Here is a 19488-nt window from a genome sequence, read left to right as displayed (position 1 = left end):
TGTTAGGTGTGGGGTGTACCAAGCTGGGTCATCTGATGTGGAGTAGGAGCAGATCGTTGGAGGAGCTGGGAGAAAGAGCAGGGATCCGATCATCTCGCCTACTGAGGAAGGTCGTAGATGAGGTCTGTGACTCCTTGCTAGTACTTCATCTGCAGTATGTGACTGACACTTCCAATTCTGATCGGTGGAAGTAGGGTCTGGATTATGGTTTCCCTGCACTGATTGTTAGTGCTGCGGTGGGGGCTTCGAGTAGGTCGTGGGGATGCTGCTTTCCTTCCATACCCCAAGCAGGTAGAGTTCAAGGCGGTGGGAACGAAGGCCATGTACAAAATCTGTATAAAACTGTCCTCTGCCTCTTCCCTGGAAGGGGTAAAATCAATGAGGTGGGCAGGTGTGTTGGGTCCAGGTGCCTCCCCAAAAGGCTGTTGGAGGTCTTTATATAGACTGCCAATTGATAAGAGGACAGCTGACCTCCAATGGAGGATAATACATGGAGCCATAGCCACCAATATGTATCTGGTACACCTGGATCCGATAGTTGAGGCGTCCATTCTGTGCTGAGTCTGAAACTCTGGCACATTTGTTTTTACAGTGTCCCAGGTTGGTCGGGATGATTGACCTGATCACTAATTGGTTCTCAGCTCTGGGAGAGGTTTTCTCTTCATATTTGGGCTAAAGTACAGGTTTAGTCGAAGGGGTGTAGTTACTTTGCTTAATTTTGTGTCAGGGGCAGCCAAATTAGCAATATGGACGACTCAAAAGAACAGTATTCGGGGACAGGGGTCTGTGGATGTGGTGGGAATGCTGGAGGGAATGTTGGCAGCGAGAATGAGGATTGAGTTTGCATATTACAAACTGGTTAACAATATTTTCAGAGGTTGTTATGTTTAGTTATTTGGTGTTGTGTTTTTAATTGATGTGTAACTATGGTTTTATATGAGTGTTTATAGTGTTGTGGGCTCCCAGACCCAATAAAGATTATTTAAATCTCTCTCTCTCTCAGAGAGAGGGCAGAGATGGAGGGCAGAGATGGCGAGATGGAGGGCAGAGATGACAAGATGGAGGGCAGAGATGGAGGGCAGAGATGGCGGGATAGAGGGCAGAGATGGAAGGCAGAGATGGAGGGCAGAGATGGAGGGCAGAGATGGTGAGATGGAGGGCAGAGATGGAGGGCAGAGATGGTGAGATGGAGGGCAGAGATGGAGGGCAGAGATGGAGAGACCAGGTGCAGTGGAGAGGCCAGGTACAGAGGAGAGGCCAGGTGTGGGCAGAGGAGAGACCAGGTACATTGGAGAGGCCAGGTGCAGCGGAGAGACCAGGTGAAGCGGAGAGGCCAGGTGCAGTGGAGAGGCCAGGTGCAGCGGAGAGGCCAGGTGCAGCGGAGAGGCCAGGTGCCGCGGAGAGGCCAGGTGCAGCGGAGAGGCCAGGTGCAGCGGAGAGGCCAGGTGCAGCAGAGGCCAGGTGAGGCAGAGAGGCCAGGATATTGGCAGAGAGGCCCAGCTGATTGGCAGAGGAGAGGCCAGGTGAAGGGCAGAGGAGAGGCCAGGTGCAGTGGAGAGGCCAGGTACAGAGGAGAGGCCAGGTGTGGGCAGAGGAGAGACCAGGTGCATTGGAGAGGCCAGGTGCAGCAGAGAGGCCAGGTGCAGCAGAGAGGCCAGGTGCAGCAAAGAGGCCAGGTGCAGCAAAGAGGCCAGTTGATTGGCAGAGGAGAGGCCAGGTGAATGGCAGAGGAGAGGCCAGGTGATGGCAGAGGAGAGGCCAGGTGATGGGCAGAGGAGAGGCCAGGTGATTGGCAGAGGAGAGGCCAGGTACAGAGGAGAGGCCAGGGGGAGGGGAGAGGCCTGGTGTAGTGGAGAGGCCAGGTGCAGTGGAGAGGCTAGGTGCAGTGGAGAGGCTAGGTGCAGTGGAGAGGCTAGGTGCAGTGGAGAGGCTAGGTGCAGTGGAGAGGCTAGGTGCAGTGGAGTGGCCAGGTGCAGCAGAGAGGCCAGGTGGTAGGCAGGGGAGTGGCCAGGTGCAGCAGAGAGGCCAGGTGATAGGCAGGGGAGAGGCCAGGTGAAGCAGAGAAGCCAGGTGATTGGCAGAGGAAAGGCCAGGTGGAAGGCAGGGGAGAGGCCAGGTGTAGGCAGGGGAGAGGCCAGATGCTGGGCAGGGGAGAGGCCAAGTAATAGGCAGGGGAGAGGCCAGGTGCAGCACAGAGGCCAGGTGATTGGCAGGGGAGAGGCCAGGTAATAGGCAGGAGAGAGGCCAGGTGATAGGCAGGGAAGAGGCCAGGTACAGCAGAGGCCAGGTGATTGGCAGGGGAGAGGCCAGGTGCAGCAGAGAGGCCAGGTGATAGGCAGGGGAGAGGCCAGGTAATAGGTAGGGGAGAGGCCAGGTGCAGCAGAGAGGCCAGGTGTTAGGCAGGGGAGAGGCCAGGTAATAAGCAGGGGAGAGGCCAGGTGGCAGGCAGGGGAGAGGCCAGGTGCGGCAGAGAGGCCAGGTGGCAGGCAGGGGAGAGGCCAGGTGCAGCAGAGAGGCCAGGTGGCAGGCAGGGTAGAGGCCAGGTGGCAGGCAGGAGAGAGGCCAGGTGGCAGGCAGGAGAGAGGCCAGGTAATAGGCAGAGGAGAGGCCAGGTAATAGGCAGGGGAGAGGCCAGGTGCAGCAGAGAGGAAAGGTGATTGGCAGGGGAGAGGCCAGGTGAAGCAGAGAGGCCAGGTGTTAGGCAGGGGAGAGGCCAGGTAATAGGCAGGGGAGAGGCCAGGTGGCAGGCAGGGGAGGGCCAGGTGCAGCAGAGAGGCCAGGTGGCAGGCAGGGTAGAGGCCAGGTAGCAGGCAGGAGAGAGGGCAGGTAATAGGCAGAGGAGAGGCCAGGTAATAGGCAGGAGAGAGGCCAGGTAATAGGCAGGAGAGAGGCCAGGTTATAGGCAGGGGTGAGGCCAGGTTATAGGCAGGGGAGAGGCCAGGTAATAAGCAGAGGAGAGGCCAGGTAATAGGCAGGGGAGAGGCCAGGTGCAGCAGAGAGGACAGGTGCAGCAGAGAGGCCAAGTATTTTTGACTAACTGAATGATGTGGTCCACCATTGTAGTAGTTGGGAATCAAAATAACAATTTGTGAATCACAAACAATAAAAGTAAACAACTGAGCTGTAGCCTTCCTTTCAAATTGTGTCGCTGCAAAACTCATTTTGTAGATACTTTAAGTTGATTTGGACATTCAATAAATGGGACATTGCAACTCAATAGATGCTAGTCAGCCTCAAGTAAACACTTCTAAATGTAAGATATATAGCCTTTCAGCTCTATAAAATCTGTGATGCTGAAACAGTCATGTTCAATGTTTTCCCCCCAAAACCTTCCCAGTTAAATGTTGACTGCAAAATGAGCCTTCCTGGCAGAATGATGTCATGATGATTTGTACCAATCAGGTGACGTGTTTATCATACTCTGCCATCACATGTAAAGTACAGAAACCTGACAGAAACACAGCTAATCGAACAAAAATGAACTGTGACTAAAAGTCTATAACACTTGACACCCATATAGTGGATTAGAGGGGTTACCCTGACTGGGACTCAAAGCCTGGTCCCTGTGACTGTCATTCCTAAACCATTATACACTCACAGTTCTCGCTATATGAGCCATGATACAATTCCTACCAAGTGGGTTAACCCTGTTGGCACGATGCATACAATGTTTCCATTTCACGCTAGTGACCCGGTTTTACTTCCTTGTCCTGACGTTTTCTACATTGGTGTCAGAAGTGGGAATAACAAAAGGTTAAAATCTCTTGGGGGGGGTCAAAGGTTAAGGTTAAGGCTAAGGTCAAAGATTGTTTAGTATAATTACAAGGTGTTACAATTAGTATTGTTTATTTTTTAATTATGATTAGAATTTTTTTTGCTTGCTTACATCAGTTAATAAGTTAATAAATTTGTATGGCCTTGGCGACAATACAATTATCCTACCTAGACTAGTCTACAACACCACAATGAAATGAATATTGCCGTTTTCATAAAAACTCTAGGCTGTAAATTGCAGTGAAAATGTCATTTGAATATTTTGGTGCAAAAGCCCTGTTATTTGAATGTTTCATTCCATTCACATCACTTGAATCAGTTGTGGGTTTACTCGGCAGATCATAAGGTCTAGAAAGGCACAGTACAGGACAGTCTGTCTGTATTCTTTATTTTAAAACTGATGCATCATTCTCCCAAGTCGTCCTATACAGTGTGTCCATAAGCCTCTGCTCCCAGCAGGCCCAGTTATTCAGGAAAGCCCAGTTATTCAGGAAAGCCCAGTTATTCAGGAAAGCCCAGTTATTCAGGAAAGCCCAGTTATTCAGGAAAGCTTAGAGCGCGTTGTGCCTCTTTTCTGATCCTCGACCTCTAACCTAACGCTTCAATATTTAGCCGAAATATTTGTCATTTAACTTTTAAAATGTGTGACCTTTTCAATGTGTGGCATAAACAACCAGTCACAATGTTTTAATGTGATTAGGCTCCTTCAACTCCCCTACCTGTGAGATGTAAACCTCCATGCAGCTCACTCCACCCATCCCCTGGTGATACCAGAGAGACTACGGGATCCTAAACTGTCTCCCCAAACTCCCAGTGACCTCTGCTACCAGGAAACCCATGGGTTGGTAGGGAGGTTGCTAGGGGGCAGGTCAGAGCCTCGTCAGTCTCTCTCCAAGTGGACAAGAGGGATGGAATGTGTGGACAGAAAAACCATATCCATCTCATCCACTGGGAATAAATGTCCCTATTGTGTGTAACTCTGTGTGAGGGAGCTTTATTCCTCTGACTGGGAAAGGTGTCAATATCCACATTTATAAACGCAGGGTTGCTACAGTTATTGTTATTTCTGTTGGTAAATATTATTTTCGAGGGAATTTTATGAGTGGGGAGGGTGTGCAATATTATGAAGATACATTTTTTTGTATGACACCTTAAGTTAGACCAGTCTCCTGCTCTTGACTCTTGTTGACTGTCTTCATCTCTCTACGTTGGGTCAGTTATCAGCTCAGACAAACTAAACTGTCTTTATATAACAGATTTACTCGGGCTCCACTTTACACCACAACCATCACCGGGGACAAATAAATAGGTTAGGAAACATCACTCACCCGGCTTAATCAAGCTTCATCAAGCGTGATGAAACAGAACCTATCTGATGCATTGTGGAGGGTCAGCACTCTTTCATTATTTACAGTCAATAAGAGTGGAACAAATGTTTTAGCTGCTAGCACATCGTCAGTCTGGGTTCGGAGGTCGGTGGTTTCAACAACATATACAACTGCAACTACAAACCTTATTCTGCACTCATGTGTGATGATATAAACTGTTAGAAGACAATTTGAAAAAACTTGATTCAGATTGATTCAGTACTCACATGTGATGTAGTAATTCATATTCTTCTTAAACTCCAGGCCCATATAGTTGGGACTAAACTCCTGGAACTTGATGGTGAACTTGATGTCCTTCTCTGGCTTGTTACAGTTGACCAGTACGTTGGGGTCCATGACCGTGCTGCACCCCTCCGCCTGCTCTCTCCTGACCAGGTACAGCTTATAGAACTCATAGTCTCGTCCTGGCTCAGCCTTGGGGCAGATAATGTCCAGCTTGTCCCCGATATCTGGGTAGATGACCACCCCTCTACCTGACAGGAACCTGAGGGGAGGAGAAGAGTACATGGTCTGGACTGATGTAGACTGCCTTCAGAGAACATGGTCTGGACTGATGTAGACTAACTCCAAAATGGCCCCCTATTCACTATATAAGTAAGTACAGTGCATTCGAAAAGTATTCAGACCCCTTGACTTTTTCCACATTTTGTTACGTTACAGCCTTATTCTAAAGTGTATTAAATCGTTTTTTTTAATATTCATTAAACTACACTCAATACCCCATAATGACAAAGCAAAACAGGTTTTTAGATTTTTTTGGCAAATGTATAAAAAAATGTAACTGAAATATCACATTTACAGAAGCATTCCAGTACTTTCCTCCGTTCATTTAATCCTGACTAGACTCCCAGTCCCTGCCGTTGAAAAACATCCCCAGAGCATGATGCTGCCACCACCATGCTTCACCATAGGGATTGTATTGGCAAGGTGATGAGTGGTGCCAGGTTTCCTCCAGACGTGACGCTTGGCATTCAGGTCAAAGAGTTCAATCTTGTTTCTCATGGTCTGAGGCCTTTAGGTGCCTTTTGGCAAACTCTAAGCAGGCTGTCATGTGCCTTTTACTGTGGGGTGGCTTCCATCTGGCCTTTCTACCATGAAGGCTTGATTGGTAGATTGCTGCAGAGATGGTTGTCCTTCTGGAGGGTTCTCCCATCTTCACAGAGGAACTCTGGAGCTCTGTCAGAGTGACCATCGGGTTCTTGGTCACCTCCCTGACCAAGGCCCTTCTCTCCCGACTGCTCAGTTTGGCCGGGCGGCCAGCTCTAGGAAAAGTGTTGGGGGTTCCAAACTTCTTCCATTTAAGAATGATGGAGGCCACTGTGTTCTTGGGGACTTTCAATGCTGCAGAAATGCTTTGGTATCCTACAGATCTGTGCCTCGATACAATCCTGTCTTCGAGCTCTACCTACAGCTCCTTCGACCTCATGGCTTGGTTTTTGCTCTGACATGTACTGTCAACTGTGGGACCTTATATAGACAGGTGTGTGCCTTTCCAAATCATGTCCAATCAATTGAATTTAACACAGGTGGACTCCCATCAAGTTGTAGAAGCATCTCAAGGATGATCAATGGATGCACCTAAGCTCAATTTTGAGTCTCATAGCAAAGGGTCTGAATACTTATGTAAGTAAGATATTTAAGTTGTTTTTTTTAAAGAAATTTGCACAAAAAAAATTATACTTTTCACTTGTCATTATGGGGTATTGTGTGTAAGGGAAAAATAAACCAATACATTTTAGAATAAGTCTGTAACGTAACAAAATGTGGAAAAAGTGAAGGGGTCTGAATACTTTCCGAATGAACTGCAAGGAAGCCCTGGACAAGCAAGCCTTTTCGGGGCCAGAACGGCCCATAGGTATCTGGTCAAAAGTAATGCCCTACATAGGGAATAGGAACACAGTCACAGTCAGGACCCTCACTGTGGGTTTGAGTTCATTCCTTTTGTTTCAGTGGGTAGATTCCACAGACCTCTAAAACGATAAACTGTTTTCTCATGATAATGCCAGTATTCTGGGGGGGGACAGCCTTAAACAGTAGAGCAAGCATTGAAACCAGAGAGGAGATTTTAATGTCAAAATATTTAAAGCACAATGTGTAATGTTATCACCCTGACCCCTGACCCAGATCCTGTGATAGAGAGTAAAGAGCTGAGAGTGCGGTCTTTTCAGGAAAGACAGGCAGACAGACAGGAAGACAGACAGGAAGACAGGCAGACAGACAGGAAGACAGGCAGACAGACAGGCGGAACCATTGTTCTGGACTCTAGTTTAAAATGTCAACAGGGTTCAGTACTCGCTACTGTCCCAGTTAACCAGCCAATTAACCCAGACAGCCTGATGCACCACTGTGTGTGTGTGGTCACGGGCAGTACCGGGAATATCAACAGATGAGATCTGACCATGGCAACAGATTTGGGGGAGGATTTAGAGGAGCGACAAACATTTGTTTTTCTTACTGATCCCTTATGGTTTAGCAGGACATCAGGGATACAGGAAGGCTTTCTCTCTCACCTCACCCCCCCCTCTCCCCCCCCCTCTCTCTCTCTCTCTCCCTCCCTTTCTCTCCACTCCCACCCTCTATCTCTCTGCCTCACCCCTCTCCCCCTCTCTCTTTCTTCCCCACTCTTTCACTCACCTGGCACCCTCTCTCTTTCTCTGTCCACCCTCTAGCCCTCTGTCTCACCCCCCCCTCTCTCTCTTCCCCCACCTGGCACCCTCTCTCTCTCTGTCCACCCTCTCTCTGTCCACCCTCTCTCTCTCTGTCCACCCTCTCCCTCTGTCCACCCTCTCTCTCTGTCCACCCTCTCTCTCTGTCCATCCTCTCTCTCTCCACCCTCTCTCTGTCCACCCTCTCTCTCTGTCCACCCTCTCTCTCTCTGTCCACCCTCTCTCTCTGTCCACCCTCTCTCTCTGTCCACCCTCTCTCTCTCTGTCCACCCTGTCCACCCTCTCTCTCTGTCCACCCTCTCTCTCTCTGTCCACCCTCTCTCTCTCTATCCACCCTCTCTCTCTCTGTCCACCCTCTCTCTCTGTCCACCCTTTCTCTCTCTGTCCACCCTCTCTCTCTGTCCACCCTCTCTCTCTGTCCACCCTCTCTCTCTGTCCACCCTCTCTCTCTCCCCTCCCAACCTCTTCCCACCATCCTCTCTCTTTCTCCCCCCTCTCTCTCCCTCCCACCCTCGTCTCTCTCTCCCCTCCCAACCGCTCCCCCACCCTCTCTCTCTCTCTCCCCTCCCAACCTCTCCCCACCATCCTCTCTCTTTCTCCCCCCATCTCTCTCCCTCCCATCCCCTCTCTCTCCCCTCCCAACCTCTCCCCACCATCCTCTCTCTTTCTCCCCCCTCTCTCTCCCTCCCAACATCTCTCTCTCCCCTCCCAACCTCTCCCCACCATCCTCTCTCTTTCTCCCCCTCTCTCTCCCTCCCACCCTCTCTCTCTCCCCTCTCACCCTCTCTCCCACCACCCTCTCTCTCCCTCTCTCTCCCTCCCACCCTCTCTCTCTCCCCTCCCAACCTCTCCCCCCCACCCTCTCTCTCTCCCCACCACCCTCTCTCTTTCTCCCCCTCTCTCTCCCTCTCTCTCCCTCCCACCCTCTCTCTCTCCCCTCCCACCTCTCCCCACCACCCTCTCTCTTTCTCCCCCATCTCTCTCTCTCCCTCCCACCCACCCTCCCTCTCTCCCCTCCCACCCTTTCCCCACCACCCTCTCTCTTCGTCCCCATCTCTCTCCCTCCCACCCTCTCTCTCTCCCCTCCCACCCTCTCTCCCCTTCCACCCTCTCTCTCTCCCCTCCCACCATCTCTCTCTCTCAGAGTTTGGAATCCCGGCCACCTTATCTACATCTATCATCACTCAGCTCATTAGACTGCTAAACGACTCCCTGTCAGAGAGAGAAACAGAGAGAGAGAGATGAGAGAGATTCCCAGCCTTCATTCATTGGATAGAGGCATTACCAGATGTCTCCATGTACTAGGAGTGGGAGGAATAAAGGAGGAATAGAAAGGATCAATGCTAAATGAGATGTTAAAATGACAGGAAATGAACTCTGTGTTAATGTAATGAGATGTTATAATGATCAGAATGGACTCTGTGTTAATGTGATGAGATAATATAATGATCAGAATGGACTCTGTGTTAATGTAATGAGATATTATAATGATCAGAATGGACTCTGTGTTAATGTGGTGAGATGTTATAATGATCAGAATGGACTCTGTGGTAATATGATGAGATGATAGAGTATGCCGATTGGAAGGAGGGATCAGAGAAGGGATTGGGCTGGTACACACGCATGAACACACACAAACACAGACAGATCCGAAAGGGGTTAGGCAATGGGCCTGTAGTCCCCTGTTATTGTCTGCTCTCTGCTTAGGGGGGCATTAATTCAGAGAGCGATAACAGGGTGTGTGTGTGTGTGTGTGTGTGTGTGTGTGTGTGTGTGTGTGTGTGTGTCGCCCCAACCCAGACAAGGACTCCATCAGTCGCGAATTTGATCTACAAGATGCACCAGTGAGGCATAAACAAGTTACCATAGCAACATGAGGCTTTGTAGCTGACCAACACTACCCCCTCCCTCTCCCTGCCCCCTCCCTCACCCTGCCCCCTCTCTCTTTCTATCATTTTCTCTCTTTCATTCATTCTTTCACACACATGCACACTGTGTTCCATGGCAGATAAACAACTGATCATTGGAAACAACATTAAAAGTCCTCAAAACACTAACCTGGACTCAAAACTCTAACCTGGACTCAATACACTAACCTGGACTCAAAACACTAACCTGGACTCAAAACACTAACCTGACCTCAAAACACTAACCTGGACTCAATACACTAACCTGGACTCAAAACACTAACCTGACCTCAAAACACTAACCTGGACTCAAAACACTAACCTGACCTCAAAACACTAATCTGGACTCAACACACTAACCTGGACTCAAAACACTAACCTGGACTCAATACACTAACCTGGACTCAAAACACTAACCTGGACTCAAAACACTAACCTGACCTCAAAACACTAACCTGGACTCAATACACTAACCTGGACTCAAAACACTAACCTGACCTCAAAACACTAACCTGGACTCAAAACACTAACCTGACCTCAAAACACTAATCTGGACTCAACACACTAACCTGGACTCAAAACACTAACCTGGACTCAATACACTAACCTGGACTCAAAACACTAACCTGACCTCAAAACACTCATCTGGACTCAACACACTAACCTGGACTCAAAACACTAACCTGGACTCAATACACTAACCTGGACTCAATACACTAACCTGGACTCAAAACACTAACCTGGACTCAATACACTAACCTGACCTCAAAACACTAACCTGGACTCAATACACTAACCTGGACTCAATACACTAACCTGGACTCAAAACACTAACCTGGACTCAAAACACTAACCTGACCTCAAAACACTCATCTGGACTCAACACACTAACCTGGACTCAAAACACTAACCTGGACTCAATACACTAACCTGGACTCAATACACTAACCTGGACTCAATACACTAACCTGGACTCAAAACACTAACCTGGACTCAAAACACTAACCTGACCTCAAAACACTAACCTGGACTCAATACACTAACCTGACCTCAAAACACTAACCTGGACTCAATACACTAACCTGGACTCAATACACTAACCTGGACTCAAAACACTAACCTGGACTCAAAACACTAACCTGACCTCAAAACACTCATCTGGACTCAACACACTAACCTGGACTCAAAACACTAACCTGGACTCAAAACACTAACCTGGACTCAATACACTAACCTGACCTCAAAACACTAACCTGGACTCAATACACTAACCTGGACTCAATACACTAACCTGGACTCAAAACACTAACCTGGACTCAAAACACTAACCTGACCTCAAAACACTCATCTGGACTCAACACACTAACCTGGACTCAATACACTAACCTGGACTCAATACACTAACCTGGACTCAAAACACTAACCTGTACTCATTTTGTTCAGCAAGAGATTTTGATACTTTGCATTGAAGACCGAACAAGTGCTCTCAAAAAGGATTGTGAAGCAAAAACATATAGATAAATATAGTTGTACTCAGTGACTTAGTCTCTCTCTCTCCCTCCCTCTCGCCCTCTCTCTGTCTGTCTCCAGTCTTTGTCATTCTCTCTGTCTGTCTGTCAGTCTGTCAGTCTGTCTGTCTGTCTGTCTGTCTGTCTGTCTGTCTGTCTGTCTGTCTGTCTGTCTGTCTGTCTGTCTGTCTGTCTGTCTGTCTGTCTGTCTGTCTGTCTGTCTGTCTGTCTGTCTGTCTGTCTGTCTGTCTGTCTGTCTGTCTGTCTGTCTCCCCTCTTTCTCTGTCTCTGTCTCTCTCTCTCCCCCTCTTTCTCTGTCTCTCTCCCTCTGTCTCTGTCTCTCTCCCCCTCTTTCTCCCCTCTCTTTTCTGTCTCTTTCTCTGTCTCTCTCTTTCTCCCCCTCTTTCTTTGTCTCTGTCTCTCTCTCCCCTCTTTCTCTGTCTCTGTCTCTCTCTCCCCCTCTTTCTCCATCTCTCTCTCTCCCCCCTCTTTCTCTGTCTCTCTCTCTCCCCCTCTTTCTCTCCCCCTCTTTCTCTCTCTCCCCCTTTTCTCCATCTCTCTCTCTCCCCCTCTTTCTCTGTCTCTCTCTCTCCCCCTCTCCCCCTCTCCCCTCTTTCTCTCTGTCTCTCTCTCTCTCTCTCTCTCTCCCCCTCTTTCTCTTTCTCTGTCTCTCTCTCTCTCTCCCCCTCTTTCTCTTTCTCTGTCTCTCTCTCTCTCTCCCCCTCTTTCTCTTTCTCTGTCTCTCTCTCTCTATCTCTCTCTCTCTCTCCCTCTCTCCCTCTCTGTCTCTCTCTCTCTATCTTTCTCTCTCCCTATCTATCTCCGGTCTTTGTTAACAGTGTGGTAGTGAGTATCTGGCTGAGTTGTGAAGCACTGTGCAGATGGAAGAGAAGTAGCATAAAAGAAAAGGGGCAGCAATTAGTGTTTAGTCCTTTTTAAAAGCCCTCCTCTTGGCAAGCAGCAAGCCCTGCTACAGACCTGACCAGGAGCTATACTAACAGGCTCTGTCTCACTCTATCCCTGTCACTAAACAACCCTGGAGAGGAGAGGAGACGAGAGGAGACGAGACGAGAGGAGACAAGAGGAGACGAGAGGAGGCGAGAGGAGACGAGAGGAGAGGAGAGGAGGCGAGAGGAGAGGAGACGAGGCGAGAGGAGAGGAGAGGAGACGAGAGGAGACGAGACGAGAGGAGGCGAGAGGAGACGAGAGGAGACGAGAGGAGACGAGAGGATACGAGAGGAGACGAGAGGAGAGGAGACGAGAGGAGGCGAGAGGAGGTGAGAGGAGATGAGAGGAGAGAGAGGAGAGGAGACGAGAGGAGGCGAGAGGAGGCGAGAGGAGACGAGAGGAGAGGAGAGGAGACGAGAGGAGACGAGAGGAGACGAGAGGAGACGAGAGGAGGCGAGAGGAGACGAGAGGAGGCGAGAGGAGACGAGAGGAGGCGAGAGGAGAGGAGAGGAGGAAGAGAGGAGGAGGAGAGGAGGCGAGAGGAGAGGAGAGGAGGCGAGAGGAGAGGAGACGAGACGAGACGGAGACACATGCCCTCAACATTCTCTAACCTCCCCTGTGTTAAAGTAACGGTGTCAGTCAAAATCCAACACAATAAAGACAATAGAATGAAAACAAAGGAAAAAGACATGTTGTTGTATCTGGCCCCGTTGTTGGCCTGTGTTCTGCCCTGTTCAGACCTACAACAATGCAACTGCAGACAGGAACAACAAGGCAAGGGAGGAGGAGGAGAGGAGGAGGAGAGGAAAGCACTCCCCCTACCTCCTCCTCCTTATGCATTCCTCTGGAAATATGAGCACATGATCTCTCTCTCACTCCCTCTCTTTTTTCTCTCTCTCCCTCTTTCTCTCTCTCCTTCTCTCTCTCACACACACACCAACCCTGTCTCAGAATCCCCCCTGTAGAAAGTGAAGAGGGAAATAAAAGCACGATGGGGTGCATTCTGGGTTTTCCCGAGCCCCCAACCACAGACCATTCACATAAACCCACAGACAGCCACATACAGCACTACCCCTAAAGCTAACACTAAACCTGCACCATTCACATTCACATTATTCACTATCTACTACCCATTCACAGCCCCTCTCTACCAGACAGCACCCCTCCTGATATTACCCAGCCTGGAACAGGAAACACCCAGCACCAACCCTGATATTACCTAGCCTGGGACAGGAAACACCCAGCACCAACCCTGATATTACCCAGCCTGGGACAGGAAACACCCAGCACCAACCCTGATATTACCTAGCCTGGGACAGGAAACACCCAGCACCAACCCTGATATTACCCAGCTTGGGACAGGAAACACCCAGCACCAACCCTGATATTACCCAGCCTGGGACAGGAAACACCCAGCACCAACCCTGATATTACCCAGCCTGGGACAGGAAACACCCAGCACCAACCCTGATATTACCCAGCCTGGAACAGGAAAGACCCAGAGACAACCTTAACATGGCTCAATGAGAAAGCCCATATGAATCTAAATGAATTGGACCATATGACTATGAGTGTGTGTATACCAGTGTGTGTGTGTGCGCGTGTGTGTGCGTGCGTGCGTGAGTGCGTGCGTGCGTGCGCGTGTGTGTGTGTGTGTGTATACCTGTGTGTGTGTGTGTATACATGTGTGTGTGTATACCTGTGTGTCTGTGTGTGTATACCTGTGTGTATACCTGTGTGTGTGTGTGTGTGTGTGTGTGTGTGTGTGTGTGTGTGTGTGTGTGTGTGTGTGTGTGTGTGTGTGTGTGTGTGTGTATACCTGTGTGTGTGTGTGCGTGTGTGTGTACCCTGTGTGTGTGTGTGTGTGTACATGTGTGTGTGTATACCCGTGTGTCTGTGTGTGTATACCTGTGTGTGTATACCTGTGTGTGTGTGTGTGTGTGTGTGTGTGTGTGTGTGTGTGTGTGTGTGTGTGTGTGTGTGTGTGTGTGTGTGTGTGTGTGTGTGTGTGTGTGTGTGTGTGTGTGTGTGTGTGTGTGTGTGTGTGTGTGTGTGTGTGTGTGTGTGTGTGTACCCGTGTGTGTATACCTGTGTGTGTGTGTGCGTGTGTGTGTATACATGTGTGTGTGTTTACCTGTGTGTCTGTGTGTGTATACCTGTGTGTGTATACCTGTGTGTGTGTGTGTGTGTGTGTGTGTGTGTGTGTGTGTGTGTGTGTGTGTGTGTGTGTGTGTGTGTGTGTGTGTGTGTGTGTGTGTGTGTGTGTGTGTGTGTGTGAATATGGCCCATATGAGGCAGGCTGTGGAACAGTAAATGTACTCAGCCTGTGAAGCAGCAGTTTCTCTCCATAAACAGCTCATATATCAATTAGAATTCATTAGCATTGTTCAGACAGTCTAATTAGCCTGAAACTACAGGAACTACCTGACAACTGGGGCCACAGCTATTCTACTGTCTCTGTGTCTATACACACTCACACACACACACACACACACACACACACACACACACACACACACACACACACACACACACACACACACACACACACACACCGGTATACACACAGGTATACACACACAGACACACAGGTATACACACACACATGTATACACACACACACACAGGTATACACACACACGCACACACACACACAGGTATACACACACGGGTACACACACACACACACACACACAGGTATACACACACACACAGGTATACACACACACACACAGGTATACACACACATGTATACACACACACACAGGTATACACACACACAGGTATACACACACACACGCACACACACACACACAAGGCATACACACACACACACACACACAGGTATACACACGCACGGATGCACACACACACAGGTATACACACACACACACACACACACACACACAGGTATACACACACACACACAGGTATACACACACACACACAGGTATACACACACATGTATACACACACACACAGGTATACACACACACAGGTGTACACACACAGGCACACACACACACACACACACACACACACACACACACACACACACACACACACACAGGTATACACACAGACATGTATACACACACAGGTATACACACACACACACACACACACACACACACACACACACACACACACACACACACACACACACACACACACAGGTATACACACACAGGTACACACACACACACAGGTATACACACACACACACACAGGTATACACACGCACGGATGCACACACACACAGGTATACACACACACACACACACACACACATATACACACACACACAGGTATACACACACACATGTATACACACACACACAGGTATACACACACACACATGTATACACACACACACAGGTATACACACGCACGGATGCACACACACACGGGTATACACACACACACACAGGTGTACACACACAGGCACACACACACACACAGGTATACACACACACACAGGTACACACACACACACAGGTACACACACACACACACAGGTATACACACACACACACACACACACACAGGTATACACACACAGGTACACACACACACACACACAGGTATACACACACACACACACACACACACAGGTATACACACAGACATGTATACACACACAGGTATACACACGCACGGATGCACACACACAGGTATACACACACACACACACACACACACACAGGTATACACACACAGGTACACAAACACACACAGGTATACACACACACACACACACACACACACACACAGGTATACACACAGACATGTATACACACACACACAGGTATACACACGCACGGATGCACACACACACACAGGTATACACACACACACACACACACATGTATACACACACACAGGTATACACACACACATGTATACATACACACACAGGTATACACACACACATGTATACACACACACACAGGTATACATACTCACACAGGTATACACACACACACATGTATACACACACACACAGGTATACACACGCACGGATGCACACACACACGGGTATACACACACACACACACACACAGGTATACACACGTATACATACAAAAACACAAACGCAAACAGACACCATCACAGGTACACTATTTTCCTCTCTTACAACCCCAGTAATTATCTCTCCATGAAAAGTGTTTTCTTACCAATTGTCACTTCACTGCTATTATCTACTATGCCAATGTGTGGTAGAGGGGAGGTAGAGGGGAGGTAGGGGGAGGTAGAGGGGAGGTAGGGGGCGGTAGAGGGGAGGTAGGGGGAGGGGAGGTAGAGGGGCGGTAGAGGGGAGGTAGAGGGGAGTTAGGGGGAGGTAGAGGGGAGTTAGGGGGGTAGGGGGCGGTAGAGGGAGGTAGAGGGGGAGGTAGGGGGAGGTAGAGGGGAGGTAGAGGGAGGTAGAGGGGAGTTAGGGGGAGGTAGGGGGCGGTAGAGGGGAGGTAGAGGGGAGGTAGGGGGAGGTAGAGGGGAGTTAGGGGGAGGTAGGGGGCGGTAGAGGGGAGGTAGAGGGGAGGTAGGGGGAGGTAGAGGGGAGGTAGAGGGGAGTTAGGGGGAGGTAGAGGGGAGGTAGAGGGGAGGTAGAGGGGGCGGGTAGGGGGAGGGGGGTAGAGGGGAGGTAGAGGGGGGGGGAGGTAGAGGGGAGTTAGGGGGAGGTAGGGGGCGGTAGAGGGGAGGTAGAGGGGAGGTAGGGGGAGGTAGAGGGGAGGTAGAGGGGGAGGTAGAGGGGAGTTAGGGGGAGGTAGGGGGCGGTAGAGGGGAGGTAGAGGGGAGGTAGGGGGAGGTAGAGGGGAGTTAGGGGGAGGTAGGGGCGGTAGAGGGGAGGTAGAGGGGAGGTAGGGGGAGGTAGAGGGGAGGTAGAGGGGAGGTAGGGGAGGTAGAGGGGAGGTAGGGGGCGGTAGAGGGGAGGTAGAGGGGAGGTAGAGGGGCGGTAGAGGGGAGGTAGAGGGGAGGTAGGGGAGGTAGGGGGAGGTAGAGGGGAGGTAGAGGGGAGTTAGGGGGGGTAGGGGGAGGTAGAGGGGAGGTAGAGGGGAGTTAGGGGGAGGTAGGGGGGAGGTAGAGGGGAGTTAGGGGGGAGGTAGAGGGGAGGTAGAGGGGAGGTAGAGGGGCGGTAGAGGGGAGGTAGAGGGGAGGTAGAGGGGAGTTAGGGGGAGGTAGGGGGCGGTAGAGGGGGAGGTAGAGGGGAGGTAGGGGGGGAAGTAGAGGGGAGGTAGGGGGAGGTAGAGGGGAGGTAGGGGGAGGTAGGGGGAGGTAGAGGGGAGGTAGAGGGGAGGTAGAGGGGAGTTAGGGGAGGTAGGGGGTGGTAGAGGGGAGGTAGAGGGGGGTAGGGGGCGGTAGGGGAGGTAGAGGGGGAGGTAGGGGGCGGTAGAGGGGAGGTAGAGGGGAGTTAGGGGAGGTAGGGGGGCGGTAGAGGGGAGGTAGAGGGGAGGTAGAGGGGAGTTAGGGGGAGGTAGGGGGCGGTAGAGGGGAGGTAGGGGGAGGTAGGGGGCGGTAGGGGGAGGTAGAGGGGAGGTAGAGGGAGGGGAGGTAGAGGGGAGGTAGAGGGGAGGTAGGGGGAGGTAGAGGGAGGGGAGGTAGAGGGAGGTTATCTATAAACAGACCTAGAGGGGTGGTAGGGGGCAGTAGAGGGGAGGTAGGGGGAGGTAGAGGGAGGTAGGGGGTAGGGGGAGGTAGAGGGGATGTAGGGGGAGTTCAGAGGGGATGTCTGGGGAGGTAGAGAGAAGGTAGGAGGTGAACCTGAACAATGCAGGTTATCTATAAACAGACCTGAACCATATAGGTTATCTATAAACAGACCTGAACCATATAGGTTATCTATAAACAGACCTGAACCAAACAGACCTGAACCATACAGGTTATCTATAAACTCTGTGAGTTCAATATGAGTCTGCAGTACAGAGCACATTTAGGTAAGGCCCTGTGAGTTCAATATGAGTCTGCAGTACAGAGCACATGTAGGTAAAGCCCTGTGAGTTCAATATGAGTCTGCAGTACAGAGCACATTTAGGTAAGGCCCTGTGAGTTCAATATGAGTCTGCAGTACAGAGCACATGTAGGTAAGGCTCTGTGAGTTCAATATGAGTCTGCAGGACAGAGCACATTTAGGTAAGGCCCTGTGTGTTCATTATGAGTCTGCAGTACAGAGCACATTTAGGTAAGGACCTGTGAGTTCAATATGAGTCTGCAGTACAGAGCACATTTAGGTAAGGACCTGTGAGTTCAATATGAGTCTGCAGTACAGAGCACATTTAGGTAAGGCCCTGTGAGTTCAATATGAGTCTGCAGGACAGAGCACATTTAGGTAAGGCCTTGTGAGCTAGACATGGGTATGGAGGTATAGAGCACATTTAGGTAAGGCCCTGTGAGCTAGACATGGGTATGGAGGTATAGAGCACATTTAGGTAAGGCCTTGTGAGCTAGACATGGGTATGGAGGTATAGAGCACATTTAGGTAAGGCCCTGTGAGCTAGACATGGGTATGGAGGTATAGAGCACATTTAGGTAAGGCCCTGTGAGTTCAATATGAGTCTGCAGGACAGAGCACATTTAGGCAAGGCCCTGTGAGCTAGACATGGGTATGGAGGTATAGAGCACATTTAGGTAAGGCCCTGTGAGCTAGACATGGGTATGGAGGTATAGAGCCTGGTAACTGGTAAGCAGCCTGGAGGTACTACTGTAGATGTGGCTAGTTATGCCATATCTACTGTCATCATAGAGTTCAGTACAGCTCGGCCTGATTGATATCAATCAATATGGACCCCACCAGTTCCAACACAGAGAGAGGGAACATCAATCAAATGTCACATGTATTTGTATAATTAAACATGATGTTTAAAATATACAGAAATACATATTGATCTCTATATAGTCTCAAATGGTACCATATTCACTACGTTGGACCAACATGTGTGCAATGGACTGTAGATGGGGAATAGGGGGCCATTTGGGACGCACTGGTTGAAATCCCCCAGAGGAGGAAACATTGCTGTAATTAGTTTTGTCCCCTTGGTTGTGATGGACCCGAGCTGTGCCCTGCCACTGTAAAGATGTTATTAAGAAACCCCCGACGATCCATAAACACAGCAGACATAAACACACACCACGGAGTGTACACTCAGACAGTCAGAGAGCTGACGCACTGCCATAATCAGACACACACATCTGTTCCTAGCCACGTTGCAGTCAACAGGATGGATGTTACCTACACTTACAGAAAGCAGGTCAAACCATAGAGATAGATAGAGGACTCTAATGCCCCAAAGTCCATTTTAGC

The 19488-nt window shown here is 49.9% G+C and overlaps 1 protein-coding gene across 1 annotated transcript in view; it reads right to left on the bottom strand.

The window, feature by feature from the left end:
* LOC112238913 (ephrin-B1-like) overlaps positions 1-19488 on the bottom strand; it is a 168123-nt gene that overhangs the window by 67566 nt on the left and 81069 nt on the right. Inside the window, exon 2 of the mRNA XM_042303341.1 lies at positions 5369-5646. Within this exon, the coding sequence (XP_042159275.1) occupies positions 5369-5646 (278 nt within the window). The remainder of the gene's footprint in view (positions 1-5368; positions 5647-19488) is intronic.

This window comes from Oncorhynchus tshawytscha, linkage group LG21 (assembly GCF_018296145.1).
Source record: "Oncorhynchus tshawytscha isolate Ot180627B linkage group LG21, Otsh_v2.0, whole genome shotgun sequence".
Classification (NCBI taxonomy): Eukaryota; Metazoa; Chordata; class Actinopteri; order Salmoniformes; family Salmonidae; genus Oncorhynchus; species Oncorhynchus tshawytscha.
Note: the sequence above shows the minus strand (reverse complement) of the source record. Positions and strands in the feature narration are given on the sequence as shown.